Source organism: Diceros bicornis, chromosome 23 (assembly GCF_020826845.1).
Source record: "Diceros bicornis minor isolate mBicDic1 chromosome 23, mDicBic1.mat.cur, whole genome shotgun sequence".
NCBI classification, from domain to species: domain Eukaryota; kingdom Metazoa; phylum Chordata; class Mammalia; order Perissodactyla; family Rhinocerotidae; genus Diceros; species Diceros bicornis.
The window spans coordinates 4,551,369-4,577,637 of record NC_080762.1 but is presented as its reverse complement, the minus strand read 5'-3'; the positions used below and the strand labels follow the sequence as shown (position 1 = coordinate 4,577,637).

Genomic DNA, 26,269 nt, shown 5'->3' with positions numbered 1-26,269 from the left:
CTGTTTAAATATGTTGCCTTATTACTTAAAGTAATTTAAAATGTTTCAACACCTTAATCTTAATTATATAATTACATCTGCAGATTTATATTGGAACCTACATTTTCCTTTCAAATTTTTGTCACCTGTAAAGTTGTTATAATGTAGAACCATGGATAAAAATAGAATAAATGCAATCATACCTTAGCATATAGGTCAGTGGTCAACAAACTTTTCTGTAAAGGGTCAGATAGTAAATATTTCAGATTTGTAGGCCATATGGTCTCTGTTGTAACTCTTCAACTCTGCTGGTGTCACCCAAAAGCAGCCATAGACGTTATGTAAATGAGTGAGGTTGGCTGTAATCAAATAAAATTGGATCTATGAACACTGAAATTTGAATTTCATAAAATTTTCACACCACAAAATATTCTTCTTCTTTTGATATTTTTTAACTGTTTAAAAATGTAAAAGCCATTCTTAGCTCATGGGCTATATAAAAACAGGTCATGGGCCAGATTTGGCACATGGGGTTAGTTTGCCTACCTTTGATATAGATATAGGTATATGCTATATACATGAAATATACATACTTTATGTATATGCCTATTCATGCCTGTAAATGTTGCATGCCAATCATATGAAAAGTTACCTCCAGACATAGGTAAGATTCTCTTGGCTTAATGGTGTCAAGATTCATGATTAGCTATACTGTATATACTTTATATACAAAAATACTCAGATCTATTGGGAGTGCTTAGGATAGAGTCTAAAAGAGTGAATTTTCACAGTCTCAATTAAAATGTATCAGGTTCCTGTTATATGCCAGGCTCTGTGCTAGGAAATGGGAACCCAATGACCTATAGAACATGATACTGGCCATCAAGGAACCAAAAGTCTAGCAGAGTGAAACAGACAAGAAAATAATGAGTGCATAATGTGTTCAAGGTGGGTGCACAGCAGAGGGAGGGAATATTTGATTCTACATGGGGATTAAGAAAATACTTCAAAGAGGAGGTTTGGGGAAACCCAAATCAGATATTCTGATCCGGTATTTTCTATATTTAAAATCTATATATCATAAAAAAAGGATCTTCCAGAATTTTTAATATATAGATTATTGACTCATATGTGATGGATTTGTTTCTGAATATTATGTATTTGTGCAATAGAGCCACCTACTATGGTTGGCTGTACTCTTTTTAGATTTTCTTTTTGGAATGAAAGCCATAAATTGCTTCATCAAAGTATTTTACAAATTAAATACTTTATAGGTTTAAGGAATGAAAGACACTTGGTACTCATAGGTTTTTGAGTGAATATATTGATTTAAACAAACATAAATCGTAGGCTGTACCAGTTATTAAAACCAGTAGGCGATAATTCTTGCCCCCCTGCAGTGTTATAAATTGTACTTTCTTGATCTAACAACTGAAATTCTTTGTAGAACCTAAGCTGTCAGAAGTTGCTATGTGTGATTTTGTGGTTCAGAAAGAAGTATATTTGGAATTACATATAGATAATCTTTTAAGTGGACCTCAATTTAAACACAGATTTCTGAAGATGAAATGTAAAATGTAAATCACTTGGGTCACCTTCTCTTTCAAGGATTAAGTCTGATATTGCAACAAATGACCATGAATGTTGAGTTATGATAAAACAGACTTTCTCCAAAAATAATTAATATACATGAAGGTTATATTTGAGTTCTAAAGATAATACGAGGATAGAAGATTAAATTTGTTTTGAAAATATGTGTATGAGGGTATGGATGAAGGTTGAGATGTGAAGAGAAGAAATCAGTGATTTAGTAGCCATAGCTGACACCTATCAGTAATCACGTACAATCTTGGTTTAATCTGTAAATGTCAATTATTTTTAAAGGTAAAAAATAAAATCCAGGGCTAGCCTCGGTGGCCTAGTGGTTCAGTTTGGCACGCTCCGCTTTGGTGGCCCGGGTTTGGTTCCTGGGCGCAGACCTACACTTGTCTGTCAGTGGCCATGCTGTGGTGGCGGCTCATATACAAATAGAGGAAGATTGGCAGTGGATGTTAGCTCAGGGTGAATGTTCCTCAGCAAAAAAATAATAATAATAAAATAAAACAAAATTCAGTCATATCAATATATTAAAATTATTTTGACTTTCTTTTTTTCTTTTTTACTATTTGGCTCTACAGAAAGCATCCAAATTGCAAGTGGACAACTAGTGGGGAGTGGAGCCTGACAATACAAGCATTTCTTGAAGTAATAGTTCTGTACAAAGTACTCTATATAGTTGTTTCATCCCACTTTTATGTAAACCTTGACTCACTTATTTTGAGGATGTAGGAAAATAAAACCACAAAATTCTTTAACCCAGGACATTAAAATCTGATTGTTGCTTTTGAAATCAAAACATTTATTTTGTAAATTTGAATTTTGTTGAAAAATATGATACTTTACTCCTATAGAAGGTTATCCTTTTCATTTTATAGCATATGATTTTGGACACTGTCCTGAAAACAAGTTAAAAGCCCTATTTAACCTCTGTGTTAAATTAAGAAAAATAAAATACAGTAAGAAAAAATGCATTTGACCATGACATGAATATACACTGATAATCATTTGGAATGAGGATTTTACAAGTTTTAGAAAGTAGCATGATGCCTAAAACTAGATTTATTTTGTTGAAGAACATCTCTCCAATAGTACCATGCACATATTTAATGAAAAGAAAAGTTTCCTGCCACTAGAAAAGTATCTAGTATATCTAATTTAAGTGTGGAAACAAACCCAAGACAAAAGAAAATGGGCATACATTTCAAATATAGTTGGACCTTTAGTGAAAATGACTTCCATTTTTCAAACTTTATCTATAATTATTATGCTGTTTACTTTATACTGGTTACCTGTTTTGTAAATATTAAGATACTTCTTTGTATTCTAACACCTTTTTAATAAATCAGCTTATCGTATAAGGATCGTCCATTTCACTTCTCTCTCTGAGTTTTCTGTCCCTGAAAAAACCATATTATTTATTATTACCTAATATTACTTTTTGTATAAAATCAAACCAAAATATCTTTGTGTCTTTCCTGGAGCTCAAGAGATGTTTGTTGATACTCACCAATGTGAAAATAATTTTATTTTCTGTAGCAGCATAGTTAATTTCTGCTCTTTTCCTATTATTCTACTCTTACCTGCATATGAAAAATAAATTTTTCCTTTTTTCCCCTAATGTTAGCATCCGTTTGTTGAATTATTACTTTAAAATCCATGCATTTCAGTTCACTGACCACATCTTGATATTGATGCTTCTTTTCATATCCCTAATGCCTTTTCTCAGTAAAATGAACCTGTCTTTGGCCAAATGCAGCCCTTTAAAATTTTAATGAGAGCCGTTTCCAGTATAATGAACACAACCACAAACTCTCTCTCTCCCTTTTCTTCCTTTTCCTTTGACTGCTTGAAACTTTCAAATTGAGGAGATTATAATCAGCATCAATTCTAAGCTTGTGAAACCGAGTCTTGAAGCTGGGATCGAAAGTAACAAAACTAGTCTTCAGGTCTGGATCTAGACCAGTTTTTTTGACACAGCTCCTCTTCTGCTCCCCTCTTGCCAATTCACAAGTGAAATATGTATTGCTATTAGTATTAATAAATGTATTTTATAAGTATTGTTTGTAGGGTTAGGCACGTTTAAGTAGGAATTTAGCCACAATTAGAATTTGGAAATTCTCAGAAACTGTCCCTTGTCTCAGTTTTGCTGAAGGCTTTGGACATTTTGTCATAAAAGTCCAATCAAATGTGGACACAGAGAGAGAGAGTAGCCTTTCACCCATCCACATCACGCTCTGGAGAGTCTTTATACAGATGAAAGGAATTCTGATCAGGTAGTGTTGCCAGGGAGGCAATGTGGTTTAGAGTTTGGATTCTGAAACTGCACCACCTGGTCTCAAATTCTCACTCTTACTAGCTGTGTGACTATAGGCAAGTCATTTAACCTCCTTGTGCCTCAGTTTCCTCATCTGAAAAATGGAGATGATAATATTATCTACCTCATCTGATTGTCGTGAGGAGTGAGTGAGTTAATATCTGTAGAGCACGGCAACAGCAGCTGGAGTGTATGAAGTACCTTTTAAGGGTGTGCTGTTGTTATCTGCTTTCAAACTTGCTACCTCTTGTTGTCTTTTAAAATATTTCCTGAGGAAGAAAGGGAAAACATACTTTAGTAGCCGATTCCCATGTATTTTGCAGTTTTCATTTTTAACAAAGTGTTCCTAATTACTGTCTAGAAGATAACCCCCTCCTTATCACTCTCTGAGCCTTTGTGAAGGGTCACTGTCATGAACATAAGCCACTGTCATCCCTGAAGGCAGCCTCTAGGGTGGAGAGATCAGGGATATTAGAGCTGAAGACTTGAATTCAGATCTTAACTCTGTCATGTGCTGTGGAACTTATCCACGCTCCTCAGCCCACCCGAACTGTAGTTTCTTGGTGTGTAAAATAGATACAGTAGTTTGTATCGATCAGGGTTGTTTTAAGGATTGGCTAATTGTAAATAGTCTAGCACATGGTAAGCTCTCAATAAATAATCATGTAGTAGTAAAAAATTTTGTAGTGGTGAGTATATTTAATGGTCAGCTCTGACCATAATATGGATGACTGCACAGATGACTACTGAAAAGTGGTAACCCCCAGTTCCTTATTTATCATTATACAAATAATTAGACACTCCTCAGATTATTGTTGCTTTTGAAAAATAGGTCAACCTTAAATTTGCCTTTTGCTAGAAGAAGTAGTGCAAGTTTCTTTTCTTCCTCTTTACAGCCTTTACAGTTTTCCTCTGAGTCTTCCAGCAAACTTCATGACGTTATTAAATCACAGATCCTAAATTAACTCCAGAGCTCACTGAGGGAGGGTCCGGTCAATTCTGTTCATGTGGCAAGAGAGCCTAATCCTTACTGCATGTTTCTCCATCAGTCTGTTGCTTTTCTAACAGAGTAACATTGCTGACTTGCTTGGTTGGTGGGTACACTCTTACCCCACTCTTCTTTTTGCCATATTTGCTCATGGCTAGCTAGTCCTCAGCTTTCTTCTTTATGGTTTTCTGCTTGCTTCTAAGTTACTTAACCATATCGTTCCATTTATGACCAGGAAACATAAGAGGTGTTAAGTAGAAAATAATTTAGTTCATTCCCTTGCTGCTGTGATGTATGTAGCAGAGCTTTGCCCACACAGGGAAAATATGGTGTGACAAAACAGGGGGAGGCTTTCCCACTGCCTCCCTCCCCCCGACTCATTGTGTCTCATAATGACCATAATGTGTGCCAGGCTACATCATTGCCAGGTGAGGATTTTGCCGAAATATGCCACCTCAAAGTAGAAATAACAGATTAAAGAGTTTTCAGAAGATATACTGACTGCTGTAGAAATCATCTCTTGTTCTACATTTATCTCTATAATGCATTGAAAATTGGTGTACCACTAAAATAAAAAGCCCAACACCTTATGGCTCTAGTCTTTTATAAGAGCAGAAATTTATTGAGTGCCTCATTTTTCATCCATCGTGTGAATATGCCCATGGTTTCTATATCTGCATATCCCTTCACTGCACTCCTCTGCAATCATTTTTTAAAAATGTCTTCTTGGGAACAGTAAAATAGAAGCTAGTAAAAATCTCTGTTGTGATTTGGATTCAGTGTGCTGAAGACCGATGGTTCCTTTTTTCTGTCTTTTGACTATAATATCAGAGTGTGCTTAGGTGAGTTAAAAATGCAAATGTGAGTACTGCTGTCTCACTTTTTAAGGTCGACTGCCTTTCAAAGCCAGATTCGAGAGAACTAGCTTAACCAGAGGATTTTCAGATGAAGTCCTCTACAAATGCATGTCCATTTAGAAGCTAAATTAACAAAACTGTCCTCATCGACTTCTCCCGTTTTCTCTTGCATGCCCATTGTAGCTAGAAAAACCACTAGCAGAACAGTCAGCATCTTGGATATAAATTTAGAAATAAAACTCACATGTACTTATTCTTCTACGTAGTGTCTCTCCTTGCAGTCAAAACAGAGCCTTTGAACAGCAGTGAAACCACAACCACAACTGGAGATGGAGCGCTTGACACCTTTACTGGGTCAGGTAAAGCCTTAAGCTCGTGTGTTGTTCCGTACACGCCGGGGTACACGTAATCCTCCTCGTGAACAAGCAGCCTCAACACCAAAGCTCTGAGAACTTGGGTGTTGATAAATTTAGCAATAAGTTCACTTTTTTGAGAACTATTTGTCATAAAACTATGTATTCTTAGAAATTATACTTGGAATCGTTTCGGATTTTCATTTGACAGCGAAACAATCCTCCGACTTTCTTATTAGAAATAAGCAGAGCTGGCTTCCTTTGTAATAATTTTACACCATGTTTAATTTAATAATTAGGTTGTAATCGTTGACTTTATTCCTTCAACTTGCCCATTTAAATGACATAAAAACTGCCTTCTCTCCAACATTTGAGATGTAAAACTATCCATTTGATTCCTTCTAAATAACCTTGTTTCCTCTCTGGGTTTAAAAAAATCCTCCTGTGTAAGCAGCTGAGTGACAAGTATTAAAGGTTAATGGGCTGCAGGGGAGCACATGCTGGTTGCATTAGAGCCAGCCTCCGAGAGCACTACTTTCACTCCCATGCTTCAAAGAGAACAATAGCCTGTCTTCAAACATCAGTCCTTTTTTCAGTACAAATACCTGATAACTCCCAGGTGGGCACAAAGGACGCACATTACCTTGACTTAAAGACTTTTTTTAAGTTACAATATTTTGTTTGGTTTATTATCTAGTGAAAGGATTTTTTTTTTAACCTGAGGAGCAATTTGTAGAGCAGAAAGATGAATGTTAAACCTAGGAAAGCATTTGTGGTAATTAAATCTTGGTTCTTTTATTCTATGTTAATATATTTTACGTGTATCCATGTTCTTGTGCAAGAATTTTATCTGGGTATGCTTCGTTTAAAACGAGTTGAGGTACATCCTTGAGGATAATGTCATGATAGTATATATTTGATTTTTATAGATAGAGATGATCCTATTTCATGAGCTCACACTGATTGGAAGCAGTTGCCATGTATTCCCATAAATATCAGTACTCCAAACAGAAGGAAATAATAATTCATACACTTTGCATAGAGACTCATACTTGCTAATCCATATCCTGTCTAGCAATTCACTTGCCTCCCAGGAGATAAATAGGTACCAACTTACTCTGCATTCTTTATCACTGGTGTACCATAACTCTTGTAAACTCTCTGCAAAGTAAATGCGTGTGAACACATTTTTAAGGAAAGGAATGGAATTATTAAGTAATTGCTGACATATTTAAATAGTATACCACAAGGTAATTGAAAGCTAAATGACAAAATTGTAGAATGTTAGCTCCAGAAGGAATTTCAGAGATCTCTGATCCATTTTATAGGCAAAAATACAGAGGCACAGAGAAGTTAACGGTGGTTACCGCCATACCGTCGAGACCTCACAGGTGGTCACTGGTATAAATGAGTCTAGACCAGCATTTAATCTAGGAGTTCTTTCTGTAATACCCCATTGAAAAATATGAAGATGGAAAAAGAAATAGGTGTGAGCAGTCATCCTGTCTGAAAGGCACTCATATTCTCTTTACAAGTAGTTTCCCAGTTTGCTGTTAAGAATTATCTAGGACTGTGCTGTCCAGTAAAGCACCCACTAGACATATGTGGCTATTTAAGTCTAAATTAATTAAAATTGGGTCAAAGTAAAAATGTTGTATCCAGTCACACTAGTCACATTTGAAGTGTTTAATAGCTGCATGTGACTTTTTTAGTGGCTACCATGTTGGACAACTCAGATACAGAACATTTCCAACACCATAGACCAAGTTCTTTTGGACAGCAATGATCTAAGTCAGAGATTCTCAACAGCAGCACTATTACATGTTTGGCTAATTTTTATTGTAGGGGAGCTCTTTTCTTCATTTTAGGCTGTTTAGCAACATTCCTATCATCCATCCCAACATGACAGGAGCAGCCTCCAGTTGTGACAACCAGAAATGTCTCTAGGCATTTTAAATGTCCTTTGGCAGGCAAAATTCCACCCACCCCTTATCTGACCCCCCACTTCCCACCCCCTTGAGAGTCACTGATTTAAGGTGGCAGGATAATAAGAGTAAAACCTTAAAATTGCTTGACACCTCCTTCTGAGAACCTGATAATATTCTTTAAAAATTTGTTTTAATTAATTTTCAGGACATTTTGAAGACAAGCAGTTTTGCCACTTTTGTATGCAGAAATGATGGAGTATAATGAATTGAGTGCCTTGGGTAATTTCTCTTGATTAATTAAAAGACAATGAGGAATAAAGGGAAAGTCTCCCAAATTTGTACATGGTATTCCAGAAATCATCCCGGAGGTTAGACTGCCCTGTGTGGGAACAGTCTTTACTGTGATCAGCATAATATCAGCTCACTTCAGTGAAATTTTATTGTCATTTTCAGTTATCTCCAGATTTATGAGTTAGAATAAAATGTATAAATTTTACTTAAGAAGCATAAACTTTCCAAGTTTTATGTGAACATCTTAGTTTTCAGAGCAGGATGTTTTGTATTCTATTTATAAAATGAACATGCAGACTTTCATAGGAAATTTTAAAGATTGAGCCTTTATAGTGTTACGGGTACCTTATTTTAATGATGTCTAGATTCATTGATTAGAGGGAAGAAGCACCCTATATGTTTGATCTGTGTTCATGTGTGTGGGTGTTTTTTTATAATAATTTTGCTCTTTGGCTTATTTAACAAAATGTGCTGTAGTGAATGTTTCTTTCCATTTTTGGTGTCTCTTTGGAAAAGCCTTGTGTTTTACCATCTTGAGAATAACTGATGAGTATAGTCCAAGTCTTGAGTGTGCCAAAGTGAAGTTTCATAAATAAGGGACCAAAAAATGTGGAATTAAGCCTCATTTAACTATATTTCTGCTAAAGAGAGTATTCATATAATGTACGCTTAATGCCCACGGTGTGGTAAAAAAAAAAAAAAAGCCTGTTTTCATTGAGTTTATTTGAAAGTTTTAAACATTTTTTAAGTTTTCAATAAATAAGTAGAAAATTAATAGTTCATTTGTCAATTTATTTTCAAATATGTCTCACAAATTCACTTATTTGATTGCTGAAAATATCTAGAACATAACACCTCTAGTCATATTCAGTGATTTTCAAAATTGATTCATAATGTTCTCGAAAACATATTTTCTGCACTATTGCTATGAAAACTATAATGCACTTTCCACACTCAGAGCTTGCAGGCCAAATAGCATTTTAAATACATTAAATTCTATGTGTTTATGAAGCAATAGATCACAAGGGTACTTAATAGCATTTGGATATAGAAATATATCATGTTTCATAAAATAGTTAGCAACCTAAACCTATTTGTCACTTTTACAATTCTAAAAGTTTAGCTACAGAATTATTATGAACAACCTAGAAGGGACATGGTACTTTGAAGTATAACTATGATTGATTAGACTAAACTAATTCCAGCGCTGCGTTGTGTACGACTTTAATCTTTTTGAAAAGTGAATGAACAGCAGATGGCCTAATAAAGACACGCTGTGTGCTCGCCCAGTGTGGACGGCTCTGAAGGGACTGCCTCAACACTGCAGAGTCCATGTATTTGCAATACATCTGTCTTAATCAAGGCGGATGGTTAAAGGGAAGAGAAACTTCCAAACTTTTGGGTATAGTCCAGTTTGGGGCTGTGTGTTTAGATGAAATGTTAGTAGGACCTGACTTTCACCTTTAAGTTCTTCTCAAAAAGTGCTATCCCTGATAGTTTAAAGTATGTTTGTAAATAGGATTGCTGCTGCATTTTGCAATTATATATATATTTTAAAAAATGTTGCATCCACTTTTTAAATGTACGTATATTTATATTCTATGTATATTCCAATTACTACTAGAATATTTTGGACTCTGCATTTTTTGACTACTCATCTGATTGGTAAAATGAAAGGAAATAGAAAACGATAGCATTTTACAATTTGAAAATGAAGGTTGAAACTTCATATTTTTCTTAATTTTTATGGTATTTCTATTAGAATAAATCTGGGGAAAGAGCAATATATTGCCATCATATTTGGAATTTAAAACATAAAGTTTGCAAATTTTAAAAATTTACTTTTATATCACTAAAGCTTAATTACCTATAATCAAAGATATATATTCATATCACATTAATACATAAAAGCATGCTACTGATTTGAGAAAATGGAAGAAAGATGGAGGGAAATGATTTGTGAGAAGAATTCATTTCATGCTATTAGAACAAACTCAATGTGGTTTCATTAGAAGAAAATGTTTAGGCATCTGTTTCTGTTTAGAAAATGAATTCATTTTCTTTTTAGAAACATATCTTTAACATGGTAATTTATTCAAATTGGTTTTGATACTCTAGTGAAATATATTTATGAAGCAACCTTTTGTGCACTGGTTTTTGTGTTTTACAGTAATAACAAGTAGTGGCTACAGCCCCAGATCAGCGCATCAATACTCCCCCCAGCTCTATCCTTCCAAGTAAGTGGTCAGTAGATTCTTTCCAATCTGTTAGAATAATTTTCTGGGATTATCTTTATTAATCTATATTCACACAATATAACAACTTTTTTGTATATAAATGTGTTATAGAGAGTTGAATAGATAGATACATGGATAGATTACCTGGATAGATTAGATATATAAATAAATATCCTGTACAAATCTAGAAATAGAGATACACTCACTTTTGTCTTGACAATTTCCTTAATTCTGGGTATTTATATACCTTGAGGAAAGCATCAACTTCAAACCAGATACGCTGATTTTTCAATGAAAATTCAAAAATGCTGACTAGTTTAAAGAAAACCTAAAAAGATTACATTTTATTTAAACATCAACACTTCATAGTTTGTTCCATCATTACAATATTTTTATTGGATTTCAAGTTCTAATAAACATTTTTTGAAGAATATGCTCTGTTGTTTTTATGACTAATGTTGTCAACTTACTGAGGACGGTGGTGGAAATTTCGAGTTTAACTATATTGGGTGTATATCTGAATTTGGTTGCAATCAGCCAGATGTGTCAAGATTTTGGATTCCTGATTCATACACATTTAAATGTTATTTTCTACAACAGCCAGAGTTTCTATCCTTAAGTATAGGCTGGAGTTGACATCTATTTGGGAACGTTCTGTAAAATGTGGCATGATGAAGGGAATGGCATTTCATTTCTTTTCAGGAAGCTGCCTACATTTTTTTTTTTTTTTTTTTTAAGATTTCTAGTTTTGGGTAGAGAATTCTTTGTAGGGCTTTCAGTGACTTCTGTAGTCATTGAATATGTTGGAGCACTTATTTGACTGGAAATATGCTCATGAGCATATTCATTAGCCAGCCTGTGCTCCATTGTCCTCACCTACACATTAATTGGAATACTATTTCAGAAGTAGGCAAGAATTATAGACTGGAAGAGACTTTAGTTATAATGTCTAAAGAGAATTTCTCCTTTAACAGGTGGGGTGTAGACTTAGGGAGTTGAAATTACTGGCCAAGGTCGCCAGACTGTTTGTAGCAGAGCCTAGGATCCTGCCATTGCAACTCTTGTCCTTTCCTATGTTGTTAAAATTACATGGTGGATAAGGAAGAGGATTACCTCCTGGCTTTTGTAAGGTGTCACTGAATCTGAGCTGTCTGAATTAATATGCAGTCTTTGTTGCCACAGTAATGCTATTTTTCTGATATTTAGGCCCTATCCACACATTCTTTCTACACCAGCAGCTCAAACGATGTCTGCCTACGCAGGCCAGACTCAGTATTCGGGGATGCAGCAGCCAGCCGTCTACACTGCCTACTCACAGACAGGACAGCCCTACAGCCTGCCCACTTACGGTATTTCACGTCTTCTATCTTCTCCTTCTGTGGTTGTAAGCAGGTAACCCTGCTGGCTAGTCGTTGTGTATTCCAATATAAGTTACAACTCAGAAGTAAGATCATTTGACTAATTAAATGGTTTGTGCATGCGTTTTCCAGCAGATTTGGGCGTGATGTTGCCAGGCATCAAGACAGAGAGTGGACTCCCGCAGACTCAGTCCCCGTTACAGAGCGGGTGCCTCAGTTACAGTCCAGGGTTTTCCACCCCGCAGCCCGGCCAGACCCCTTACTCCTACCAGATGCCAGGTAAGTAGCCACAGGAAACGTGTTGTGTGAGCATGAATTCTTTGAATGAGACTCCTTGACTTAAGACTAGGAATATACCATCATGAAGACAGTTTTAAATGTTACCACTGCTCACAGAATTTCATCAAAAAGACAAATAACTAGGAAGGAACATGATGAAAAGAGTTGAATATGCATCAAGAAACATGACCCATACCAAATTTAAATACTTACGTGTGAGTTGCATAAAATTGGCAGGAAACCAGGTCCAAGCAGAGCAGCCTCCAAGCCAGCAGTCACTTGTTTGGCTTCTACTTAAGTGATTTCAAAGATTCATGACAAAAATCAGTATTTTCTTGTTAGTATTCCTTAAGTACATAATGCTGTTTTGATTATATTTAAAATTGAATTAGCACTTTTACTTATCATTGACTAATTGATTAGGATTTTTTGTTCATTCCTAAAATACCTCTCCCCTATTGATACTATATTTCTTCATAGGAATATTTATATAATTTGTACCCCCCCCAAATCCTCCATATATGATCATTATTTAATTTTTCTTCTTGTTTTTGACTCTGATTAAAAATTATTGATCATTGTGTAGTGGTTGCAGGAAAAATATTAGTGACGTTGTAAAAACATTAAAAGCTTGTTCCTATATGTCATTTTGTCCATATTGTTAGTCATAAATTTGGGACTATATTAACATATTTTAACCAACTAACATTGACACTTTAGTCAATTGAATAAAGTGAAATAATTACTTAGACCTTTTTGGCTGAAATGGCAGGCCTCCTTTTACCTGGAATGTGGGTGGAAACAGGTTTGCATACATGCTACAGCCACAGTGAGCCATACCCCTTCAGTTGGCAGCGTGAAAGAGACCACAGAGACATTTTTATTCGTTCCTCCAAATACTTTCACACTGGGTATTCCAGGCCAGGGCTGTTTGTGTTGATTACATAATCCCCTTCTATTCAAAACACATTGATAAAACAAATCATCAGCTGCCTCATTTTACCTCTTAACAAGGACATTCCATGAGAACATATTTTTTGAAAATAATCTGTGAATTGATAGTTCACTTGGTTTTGCCCTAATTTTAAAAATAAATAAATTTCTGACCTTGTAGTAAAATTCTGGAAGGCCCTCAAACCTTAGATTATTGCAGTATAAACCCCATTGAGTCTGAACCCCTCTTTTTGTTCTAAGAAATGGACAAAAGAATGAAAAGACGGAACTGTGAGCATCAATTTCGAACGGGTTGTGTGTTTATTTCCTAAGCTAACCCTGTCCAAATGTTTTACTCAAGTGATTTTTGTGTGTGCGAATGCAGTTGATATGACCATTTGCAAGTTCCAGTAGTCTGGAAGTTCTCAGTCTGTATAATATTTTATTCTTTGAGTACTTCTGCACTTCTGAACACTTAGCCCTTGAAAGTTAGCTGCAGTCCCTGGTAAGACCATTCCCACGGGCTCTTGTTTAGCTCGACAGACTTCTCTAGGAAAGACATTACCTGTTGTCCCAAGGGCATAGAGCTAAGCACGTTTTCCTTATAAATCTCTCAACTTCAAATGTCACTGCCTTAACAACAAAACTGAAGATATATTTCTGTCATTGAATTCTGCAATGAGAAATACTTTTATTATTTTACAAGAAATGCTTTTAAAATGCAATTTGTTCTTTATCTCTAGGTTCTAGTTTTGCACCATCATCTACTATTTATGCGAATAATTCAGTTTCCAATTCAACGAATTTCAGCGGTTCACAACAGGTATAGTAGATTTTTGTATTTATACTTTTTATATCTATTTCAGATTTTTGAAGAATAGTTTCAGGTTCCCATATAAGTGCATATTCTCCTAGAGTAAGGTTTCTTTATTTAAAATTAAGCTGGCATTGCAGGGTAGTAAAAATTAGCTGTCTAGAATTCTTGGGATATGTGTAATTCTGGGTATTTCAGGTTTTCTGGTTGCTAAAGATTTGTCTTTTAAACATTTAAACTTTGATTGTTTTAATCATTTGGCAGGGAATTACGAAATGTCTTGCATATTTTCCCATTATCTTAAACTGTACTAAATACAATTTTATTTTTCTTGATAAAACAGCTATCATTATGAACTCTAATTTATTGAACTATAATCAATAATTGGATTGTGTTGTAGACTCTACAACAGTTTTAATCCAAAATATCATTTGTTACTAAACAAAATGCCTCTCAGACCACTGTTGGCTTTTCTTTTTTAATTCTATGATTCCTTTTAATGAATGTTTGCTTCCTGCTTCTCTGACAGCTGTAATCTTTTGTTTTTGTCACTGCGCCTGCTTCTAGCCGTCCTTAGTCCTCCTCCTAATTATGTTTTCTTCATATGTTTGTGAGTTTTAAAAACTACCTTATTAGAATTCTGTGTGGAGCCTGAGTGAAGGTCCCTGAGGGAGGGAACCGGCCTGGAGCGAGATGCGTTTATATGTTGACACTTCAGAATCTTTCCTTCTTATTTCCTAGTTCTCAATCATGTTCTGAGTAGTTGAGATGGAAGGGTAGCTGATTTCCTGTGTAGGCAATACAAATACACTATTTTACTTTAATATAATTGCTGGACTTTTATATATTCTAAAATGTAAGTTACTGCACAAGCTTTTGCTCTTTGGATTTACTGAAGGAGTTATATTAATTACCTTCTTTTTTAAATTTTATTAACATAATGAAAAGGAAGTTTTGATTATTAAGTAATGTGGATTAAACTGTGTAATTTGGCATTAGTTAGAAAAATGGTTTCTTAAAACACTAAACATCAGAGCCAATATGCATATTTTGTATTTAAAATTTTGAGAATTTTTGATAATTCAGGTAGCTTAATTTTACTCATTTATTGATATGGCAAACATTTATTGGGCACTTGTTATCTATTAGAGTTTTGACTAAGCATTGAAGATTCGAAAATAATAAGTCATTGTTCCCTGCTTTCTGGAAGGATGCAGTCCTTCTGAAGAAACAGACATGAAAATAATATGGACAGAGGGTGGGAAGCAATGAATATAATAATAGAAATATACACTAGGTGGAGTGGTGGCCTAATGGGAGACTACTCTGTTCTACTTCGGAAGATTAGAAAAATATACATAAAAGGGGAGAAAATTTATTGACAAAGATAGATTTATATCATAGAACAGATCCAGTACTATCTTAGTATTGAAGTACAGTAGCTCCAATACAAAATGTAACCTGTATTTTGGACCATGGTCTAAATACCAGTTTATTCTTTTAACAAATACTTATTGAGAGCCTATTCTGTATTAGGAACTGGTCTGTATGCTGGGGACATCAAGGTGGGGCAGGGAGTGGATTGGACCTGATTCCTGCCTCCTGGAGCTTACAGCTTACAGAGAGAAGTAGACAGTAAACCATAAACACATAAGTAAATATAGAATTGGAAAGCATGAAGGGAGAGAACAGAGTCCTACTAAAAATATTAATAGAAATCCAGTTTTGAGTAGTGGAGATTTCATGGAAGCTTTCTCTATGGAAACGACATTTAGGCCAAGTCTTCCAAGAGTAAGGGGAAGAATGAGGACAAGGGTGTTTCAGGCACAGAAAGCAGCATGGAGCAGACCCCTGAGGGCTGAAACACCTGGCGTGTCAGTGAAGTCAGAGAAGGCTGGGGTGTAGTCTATGGGTGAGGGGCAGATGGGGAAACATGATTTGTGGAGATGGGCAGGGGCCTGCTCATGTAGGGCCCTGTGGTTTACCATAAGGAATTTCTATTCTATTCCAAGCCCACTGGGAAGCTATTAAGGGCTTTTGAGCAGGAGAACAGCATCATATAATTTATGTTTGAAAAGATTACTTTGGCTTCAAGGACTTTGGAGAAAGGCAGAAATGGAGATGAGGAGACAGATTAGAAAACCGGTCCATTGGCTGCAACAGGAAGTGAGGGTAGCTTGGATGAGGGTGACAACAGTGGAAATGTAGAGTAGGTGCCATCTTTGAGAGATGTTTGAGTACAAAAGACACTGTATTCACCAGAAGCTGGTGGTCTGGCCTTTCCCAGTAAGTAACTTCATCTTCCTCCAAGAGCTTGAAAGGCCTAATGGAGAGCTTCCTCACACGGATGCTGGAGTCCAGCTCTCTGGAGTCCAATTCCAGCTCTGAACCTTGCTGTCTGACCTTGGGCAAATCACTTAACCGCTGTGTGCCTTTGTCCCCATCAATGTAAAATCAGGATTATGATAATACCACATAGAGGGTTGTGAGGATTAAATGAGTAAATCTAGTTAAGGCCTTACTAAATAAGGCTAACACAAAGTAAGCACTGTATAAATGTTTACTCTCATTGTTTTACTCTTAGAAAGATGTATTGCTGGGAACTTTGTCCAAATATTGCTAGGTTTTTTTCTTGGCTCACAGGTGGGTAATGGGGAACATCAGATCCTGAAATTAACAGACAGTTTTCTTCCATACTACTTAATCCTTTCTGATAATACACATATTTGCTTATACACATGTTTGCCTATACAGAAAATTTCCTTTTATAGAAACCACATCAAATGTGGATCTTTTTCCCTCAGGAACATACATTAGGGGATCTTAATCCTGACCGAAGATTTGTCATCACTGACAAAAATTTGGGCTAAAACATACTAGATATATTAAACACTAATTATCACAACAAATCCTTATTTATTATCTTAATATATAAAAGGATTTGGAAGGATTATTTAGAACATTTTAAGGTTCTTAAAATTTTTTAATTAAAAGCAGGTCAGGGGGGTTGATCCAGTGCTTTGTTTTTTCTCTGTGACAAATAAGGCAAACTAAATATTTGAAAATCTCACTAAAGACAAAATCAAAGCCTCAGGTGGCACATAGCCTGTGAGAGGCTGGGTAAGAAAATCTCGTATTCATCTTCTTTTATTTCCTCTTTATTTCCCACATATTTATCAAGGGTAGCCTAGACGGGGAACAGAAATCTCAGTAATGCAGACCAAGTTCTGCGTGGAAGCTAGGAGGGACAGCCACACCTCCTCCTTGTGAGTGACGTTAGAAGATGTATGAGAACTGATGCTGTAAATATGAACTGATTCCCTCTTCTTCTCTTCAAGTGCGGAAGACCTGATGATGTATATCTTTGGATAAGTAATTATGAGGGCAGAGTGAAGCATATGCAATCTTTAGGCAGATTAAAACTTGTGTACTAGACCTGGTTTACAAAACCTGCAGGGTGGTTCGTTACTACATGCATATAGAAGATGCCTACAAAATAGCCTCTGCTTATTAGGATCACCTCAAGGCTATGGAGTCCGCCATGAATGGAGCCAAATGGTAATCTTTCAGTCACCATAGTGGTTGCTTTCGTTTGGAGCATGCTAGAGGGTAATTTCTCTTTCAAACACCCAGACATCTCAATTATTGTTTCAGGATTATCCATCCTACACAGCCTTTGGCCAAAACCAGTATGCACAGTATTACTCAGCATCAACCTATGGAGCGTATATGACATCAAATAACACAGCTGACGGCACCTCATCCTCGACCTCAACCTATCAGTTGCAGGAATCTCTCCCAGGACTGACTAGCCAACCAGGTACAGATCTTCATCCAGGTGAAATACTTTTACACGTTTTGCTGTGTCTAATAATATGGAGAAAATGGACATTTCAGAAACAAGGCTAAAAGCTCCCAGATAATTATGCTGATGTTTAATCTGTGTTCACATCACTACATGAAATGAGGCTCTTCTGGCATTTCAGAAAACCCTTCTTTTAGATGTGGGACAGTGTAGAGATTTTAATCTCAAAATGGCAATGTACGTATATATGGATATAAAAAGATGGATGGACTTTTTGCCTGACTAATTCTTTATTTTGTGAAGATCTTGACAACATAGAAAAGTTGTAATATTATCTTCTTTGGGTATAATTGACACTATTTTCTTTATCCTTGAGAGACTGTACAGCTCCTTGACTTTTGTGAGTCATCGGTAGCTCTGGCCAGTGAACATTTCCTACATTGCTAAAATGTGTAGGATCATTGGTAGGGAGTTCAGTATCTTTGTCTGATCAGCACATATTTAAAATCCATTGTATTCTTCATTGTCTGAAGCTTATCTGTATTCTTATTGGAATTGTATTTACTGACACATATTTAACACAGCTCAAGTATTTAAAGTTAAAAGCAGGTGTAATAGAGATTTGTTGTTATCCCAATCAAAATTCCAGCAAGACTTTTTGGAGAACTTATCAAGATGACTCTAAAATTACTAGGAAAGGCAAAGGAAGTAGAATAGCCAGAATAATTTTGAAAAATAAGAACAAAGTTTAAGGACTCACCTTGCCTGATTTCAAGACTTATCTTAAGTACAGTATTCACAAATGTGTGGTATTGGCAAAAGGATAGATACATAGATAAATGAAATAGAATAGAGAGTCCAGAAATAGACCCATAAACATACTCTGGAAAATGGATTTTTGACAAAAGTACAAAGGCAATTGGAGAATAAACAGTTTTTTGTTTTTTTTTTCAAAAAATCGTACTGGAACAATTGAACATCCATATGCAAAAAACAAAAACAGAATCTTGACTTGTAATTCATACCATATACAGTACATGTAAAAACTAAAACTAAAACTTCTAGAAGAAAACATAGAGGAAATCTTTGTGGCCTTGAGTTACACAAAGATTTTGTAAATATGACAGTAAAAACACAATCCCGAAAAGAAAAGATAAATTAGACTTCATAAAATTAAAAACTTCTGCTCTTTGAAGGACATTGTTACCAGAATAAAAAGATAAGCCACACATTGGGAGAAAATACTTGCAAAACACATATCTGATAAAGAACTTGTATCCAAAATATGTAAAGAACTATCAAAACTCAATAAGAAAAGTGAAGTTAAGAATTTTTGTCAATACCATTAGTGTGTTCAAGCATATTTTTCTGACTTCACTTGTTTGCCAGACCCCCACTCACCTCTGCTTCTTTTTTGTCCAGCTTTGGAAGGGCAAGAAGATAGGGAAACATGGTCACAATGCTGTTAATTCTTTCTAACTGGGCCAGTGCTTCCAAGAAGATTTAAGACCATTAAACAATTATTTACTGAGTGCCCATTAGGTTCCAGGCACTGCTGATGTTTCAGTTGTGAATGAGCTCTCTACATACCTTTAGCTTCCGTTTAACAAGTTAAGACAAAGATCAAGCAGATAATTACAATGGTATGAGTGTTGAGAAAGGGAAAATGCTGGATAACATAGGGAATATTAACAAGAAAACTAATTTGAACATGAAGTGACAGTGAAGCTGATATTTTAAGCAGGAGCTAAGATATGCTTATATCATGAATTGATGAAATGGTAGCATCCTTTCTTTTTGGCTCCCTGTTTAGAATATTGTCTCTCATCTAACTATGGACCCAAGAAAAAAGTCAGTAGGTGTACTAGACCTTGCCTTTGGTGCCCCTACATTTCGGTTTCTTTCCCCTTTTCTTCCTTTTAGATCCCCCTTCTCGTGAACACACAGACCCTTTGAATTTCTGGTCCTCGTCCCCTTAGGGCTCCTGTTTAGGCTTTCCACCTAGCCTTCACCTCTCTGAGCAGCTGTATCCTGTGCAGGGCCAGGACGAAGGGAAGGCGAGTGAAGTGCGAGGGGGCAGAATTTGAGGAGGGCTTCACTCTCAGCCCCCCGACATTTAGCTCCCTAGGGACCTCACTCGCCTTAACCTCATTCCAGCGTAAATCCCGTGTTCCACATCTGTTTGCCTTAACTTCGTTCCAGCGTAAATCCCGTGTTCCACATCTGTCCTGATCCTCTTTGAGTCAATTCTTGCATTTCATTAAGAAGCTTACCTTAACTTAAAGAATGAGTGGTTTCAGAACCCTTGCTTAACAAGCAGCTGAGACGCTTTAGGTAAGGAGATATTTGACATACTCTTCTCACACTGTGGAAGGTTTTTCTCAGTGGTGAATGCATGGGAAAATAAGGTAGGATGACTGTGTTCCGAAACAAAACCACAGAGTATTGATCATCAGGATATTGGAGACGGAATGATAGGCAGGACCAGCAGCAGAGTGTTTCTGAATTTACTAGACTAGAACTACCATGGATAAAAACCTTTTGGTTTTCAAATGTGGTAGATTCTGGGTAAACCTTGACTAAAATGTTGATTTTGCTCTAATTTCAATATGATCACAAGAGTTTCTCTGCAGGAAAGACACAGATGGATACTTTTCATTAGCTTAAAGAACAATCAGTATTCAGAATAGCTGTTCTATTTATATTAAAAATACTAAATGCAGGCATGTGGATATTCTGAGTCTGTGACTTTGAATGTGACACATCCATATGTAACATTCTCGTATTCACTATCAGAATGCTGCAATTTCTTCAGCCTTCCATTGGTCGCTAATGCCAACAATATGGTTTGACATAATTTTCAGATCTTATCGACTTTCTGTTGAATTTAGAGAAGTTATTTCTACTTGTAACTATATTATTCTGTCAACTAAAATCGTAATAATACACGTCTGGATTTTTAAGGAATTTTGTGACCTCAGACCTTCAGTCAAGGTAATTTTAAGTTTGATTTTGCCTCTTCAGAGTTGGCATGCATCCAAAAAGTAAAGTTTATAACTATGAGATTTTTCTTTATTATTGATGAAATCAGAGATATTTAGTTCAAGGGTATGAAAAGTATTTCCCATTGACCAGTTCTTCATTTTGGACTTAACGCAGAGACCTAACAATTAAATCCACAATTTTTCATAAATCGTTCACTGTTGACTTCTCCCATTTTTAAAATAGAAATATACTTATCTTCTATAAGAGACAGCTGGTTGTTCTGATTTAGAGATAAACCTAATGAAAGAAAGTTGGATCTAAATATCCAAAACTTAGAAGGTACAGTTATTCATTACTGTACTGATTAAAGGGTAATTGTTCAGTCATGTATAGTGTTGGCACAAGAAAAAGCCTAGGGCAGTTGGTAATGAGTGATGTGATGTGGAGATTGCAAATAGCATTCAGTTATTTACTTTACGTTATTAGGTAGTTTGACAACGTATTTAAAGAAACATTATCGTGCTGACTAAGAATAGATGTTTTAGATCATTATAAAGATCTCTCTTTGCTTTTAACATGAAGATTATCTTAGGTTTTTTATATTTTTGATTTGCATTCAGAAAGCTTGACAACTGATTAGCACATTAAGATTACAGATATTTTTATAGCTCCTCCTTTTTAAATATTTTAAACAGCTTTAAAATTAAGTGTACATGATCAGTAGTTTGTAACAATATTATCCTTTACTCTGAGACCTTGGCAAACATTACAATACATGAGCTATTAAACTTTACAAGTGCCTCAGAACCGTAAAGGATATATATAGTAACATCACTTCACTCTTTGAAAAGAAGCCAGTTTCTTACGGAGAACTCGGTGGACTTTCCATAGCTTCATGGCGTTTCACATAAGGACAGGAAGGAAAGCAAAGTGCTAATTCATTTAATTGAAGCTAACCAGAGGATTTAGATAGAAAGGACTGACCACATTTTACTTCTCTGCCAATTTGCATTTTCCCTACCTGCAGCATTAATGTGCCCTCGTGCAATCACCTGAGGGAAATTTGGCAGAGGCACTGGAATTAACAGCTTTCTCCTTTTAAAAATAAAAAGGTGTCAACAAATGTTTAATGACCGGTTGAGCTCAAGTTTCTGGTTTCACCCTTTATCAGAAGAAAGGATAGCACCTTCAGAAGAGATGGAGGTCAGTCCAGGTCTACCTGGGCGGTTGCTGAAGGAGCCCAAGTACAGCACATGCCCTCTGCAGGACCTGCTGTTTCCCTGTAAAGTACTTTCCTTAAATTCCTTGGCCCTCACTCTCACAGAAATTGTATAAAGTCTATATAACTCTTTTGATCAGTAGAAACACATGTAGGTTTGACCTCTGTTGCTCTTGAGGGAGGAAGTACACCTAGTGGTTAAGGCGAGAGTTCTGGAATCATACCAGCATTCCACATACCAGCTATTTCAAGTTAATTAAGTCCCACATATCTCCAGTTTTCCCATTATTAAAAGAAGATAATGAAGGACCAAATTCACTGGGTCAAAGTGAGGTTTAAGTCAGATAGATATATATGTAAAGGATTTTTCACAATAAAGAGCTCTATCAAATCAATAAGAAAAAGAGAACCCAATTTTTAAAATGGGCAACAGATTTAAACAGTTACTTCATAAAAATAAGATACCAAATTTGCAAGAAACATACAAAAAGCATACAAAAGATGTCTTCTTTTTAAGAGTATCAAAATATGTGCTTGGCTCTATTCACTGCTCATCATGTCTGTGAGATGTATCCATATTGTAGCCTGGAGCAGTTGTATGTTTTTCTACATCATTACTCATCAAGATAATGATAATTAAAACTACAACGAGATACCACCATACCCCCACAATGGCTAATATAAAAAAGACTAGCAATACCAAGTATTGGCAAGGATGAGTAGCAACCAACTCATTGTTAGTAGGAGAATTAATACAACCACTTTGGAAAAAGGTGGTCGGTGTGTACTAAAGGTGAACATATGCCTTTTCTCTGACCCAGCAGTCCCACTGCTAGGTATGTATAACCTAGAGGAGTGGGAGCTTATGTCCACGAAGACACGAACAAGACTGTTTATAGCAGCTTTGTTCATAATTGCCTAAAACTATGAATAACCGGAATGTTCATCAATAGAATGGATAAATAAAGCATAGCCTACATATGTAATGGAGTTCTAGCCACGTTAAGGAAAAACATACAACTGCTGCAGGCTACAATATGGATACATCTCACAGACATGATGAGAGTGAATAGAGCCAAACACATATTTTGATAAACTCTTACAAAGAAGACAGTGCATGACATATGCAAAGGGTTTAATACATGTGGAGCTGCTCTTCCTAGTTTGTTAAAAGCCTGTACCTTTACTATCAAAACACTCCTGTCCATATTTTGTCCAAATTCTTAGAGCCCTTTTAAGATCTTTCAGTAACTTGGAAAGAATCAAGAGCTACTTTTACTGAAACCCGGAAACTTGCTGTGACCTGTCTCTTCCCTTCCTCTTCTCGCTCTCTTGCTGTGAGAGCTGCTGGCTCCCAGTTCGTTTGAATAGCTGAGTTGTTCCTGCCAAACTCCTTCTTTATGGATCCAGTCAACAATCAGCCGCCCACAACTGATCACAATGACTTGGGGATTTTGCAAGTTTTTGTTCTTTCAGCTCTTGCACTGATGCAGGAACAAAGCTGCCTTTCACGATAGTTGGTACCTGAAAATTGATCTGTAGTGAATAGAAGGACAGGTTTTACGGAATGTCATCCAAAAAAATTTTATGAGCTTACTTAATAATTTGAAGCAATATTTTATTTGAAGGAGAATATTTGATTTGCAGGATATAGTAACCTTAGGAAAATTCTATTAACATAACTAAAAATAGAAAAATTTTTGTGTGATTTTTTTTTTTAAGTTGGGGTGTGTTTAAATACTTAAAGCCTCGTTTAATGCCTATACAAGTAAGCTGAAACATGATTTACCATAAGACAGGGCTATATTCAACCTTATAACTAAAGAACTTTTATTATGCTGTCTGCTCTCACACAGTCAATAGCAGAGACCAATGCGATGACCTGGGCTAGCAATGTTGTAAAAGTAAATAATATTTGGAGTACAGAAATATTTTTTTTGATGCTGTTCTGACATACACAATGTTTACCAAAGAAAATGTTATAACCATTAGAAATGATTAGGGGTTAGCTATGTCAAAATTACTGTTTATTTAGAACATCTCAGAAAAAATATTACTTAAGTTTTGTCTATCTAGTTTGTTCAGATTTGTTTATTTAGGTTAATAACTGCTTGGCTGTCCTCATAATTATTTTACGGTAAAGCGTGATAGTCATAACATCTATATGTTTAAAAATTGTATAACACATTTAATGTAGTTTGCCATTGGACTCTCCTAGAAATTTTTACTTTATGCATATGATTTAAATCCAATTAAGTATAAATCAGATTTATCTCAGTAATTCAAAAAGGTAGCTGCAATTACTCATGCTTTAATATATAAAGAAACTGAGATTCAGAGAGGTTTAGTAAAAGGCTTGAAATCATGTGGTAAGACTGATTCTTGTTACTTGGGAGGTTTTACTGCATCTCACTGTGCCTTGGTTTATCTTAATGCCTCTTCCCACAGATTTGCCACTGCTCAGAATCCCTACCTCCTAAGACGCTCCATCACTAGCCTTAGACATGTCAGACTGTCAGGAATCTGTGGGGTATGCGGAAGTCAGTTAGATCCAAAGTCTGCAACTTAGGATGTGGCCTGGTTGGAGGTCTGGATTTATGTGTGGATGATCAAGTAGAGGGTGATTAACCTATGAGAGGGTCAGATTGCCCAGTCAGCATAGAGTGAGAAGGACAATGATCAATGGATGGAATGCTTAAATATCAGCATATGAGGAATGGGAGGAGGAAAAGGAGTCTGTGTCTCCTAGACAGAGAAGGACTGGTAAGAGAGATTCTAGAACTAGGAGAATTCGGAGTATCAGCTGCCAAATAGTGGTTCTGAGAAGCTGGTGTTTAAGAGGATCAGACATAGCACAGAGATCCGGGAAGCTAGGGACTGAGTCCGTCTCTTGCGTTTGTCAATTAGGTGGTTACTGGGGACTCGGAGAACGAGTGGTTTTATTAGAGTTTTGGTGAACTGAAGCTAGATTATGACAAATCAGATGTCAGGAAGTGGAGGGAAATGTGCTGTCCAGTACCATGGCCACTGGCCACAGTGGCAGTTAAGCACTTGTAATATGTGGCTGGTGAAGATGGAGACCTGCTCTAAGTGTAAATGCACGCAGGATTTCAAAGACTGTGTGCAAAAGAGATTGTGTAAAACATGCCATTGATTATTTTTTATAATGATTACATGTGGAAATGATAATATTTTGGATATATTGGGTCAATTAACGTATATGAATAAAATTAATTTTACATGTTTCTTTTTACATTTTCTAATGCAGCTTCTAGAAAATTTTAAATTATATATGTGGTCACATTTGTGGCTCACATTATATTTCTATTGGACAGCATTGGTATGGACTATTCTCTTAAGAAGTTTCACTTAAAAAGAGAAAATAGCAAGCAGATAGCTTGTAGATGGAATTGTAAGGTCAAAGGGAAGGGCTTTTAAACTTGTCTGTGGCCCCCAGAAGAGGGAGAGATTGAAGGGAAGACAAGAGAGAGTTCGACTAATGGAGCATGATTCCCTAAGAGGGGAGGCAGGGAGTCAAGCTTGCAGGTGGAGGGATGAGATTTTCCACAGGAAGACACCTCATCCTCTGAACTCTGACATGAGAAGGCGAGAACAGATCTAAATTTAGATGAATGTATAGATGAGGGTAGAGACAGGAAGTTCACAGCATGTGGAGTATAAAAGGTTTAATAGATCACATGGATTGAAACTAGGATGGATTTGTGTGACCTACAAAATTTTTGACTGAATTAGGATTTTGTGTATTTGGGATTATAAATCTTTTTGTCGTAAGGAGCTTTCTGTTGTGTAAGGATGTGTTAAGATAGTTAATAATGAAGACTCATACCTGGTCTACAAATGAAGTGCTGTTCTTGATACAAGTTATGTTATTTATAGGAGAGTTTGACACCGTGCAGAGCCCCTCCACGCCCATCAAAGATCTTGACGAGAGAACATGTAGGAGTTCTGGGTCAAAGTCCCGAGGACGAGGCCGGAAAAATAATCCCTCCCCACCTCCCGACAGTGACCTGGAGGTATGCTGACTTGTCCTTAACGAGTGTAATAGGATGTTTTATTTCGTTGAATGATATAATCTATACCTTACAATTCTATAAAGTTTCAAGCTTAAAGAAAAAAAATATATCGAGAATTGAGTGGACCTACTTTGTACAGGCAATTCACACCTCCGAAGTTTGAGATTTCATCCATTATAATGGCAAAATTAAAAACAAAAACAACTTAAAAATGATAATGCTTTACACATTCTAGGCCTGAGATAATTGCATCTTTTAGTCCAAATTGGCACAAACAGAAATTTTAAAAATAAAAC

The 26,269-nt window shown here is 36.0% G+C and overlaps 1 protein-coding gene across 2 annotated transcripts in view; it reads left to right on the top strand.

Annotated features, from left to right (window-relative positions):
• EYA4 (EYA transcriptional coactivator and phosphatase 4) overlaps nt 1–26,269 on the top strand; it is a 65,522-nt gene that overhangs the window by 3,711 nt on the left and 35,542 nt on the right. Inside the window, exons 2-8 of one of the 2 annotated variants that reach the window (XM_058566822.1) lie at nt 6,019–6,096; nt 10,480–10,546; nt 11,729–11,904; nt 12,040–12,183; nt 13,860–13,939; nt 17,585–17,768; nt 25,840–25,973. In XM_058566822.1, coding sequence (XP_058422805.1) covers nt 6,019–6,096; nt 10,480–10,546; nt 11,729–11,904; nt 12,040–12,183; nt 13,860–13,939; nt 17,585–17,768; nt 25,840–25,973 — 863 coding nt within the window. Of the gene's footprint in view, nt 1–6,018; nt 6,097–10,479; nt 10,547–11,728; nt 11,905–12,039; nt 12,184–13,859; nt 13,940–17,584; nt 17,769–25,839; nt 25,974–26,269 lie in introns of those variants that run through there. The other variant, XM_058566823.1, reaches the window with a different exon arrangement.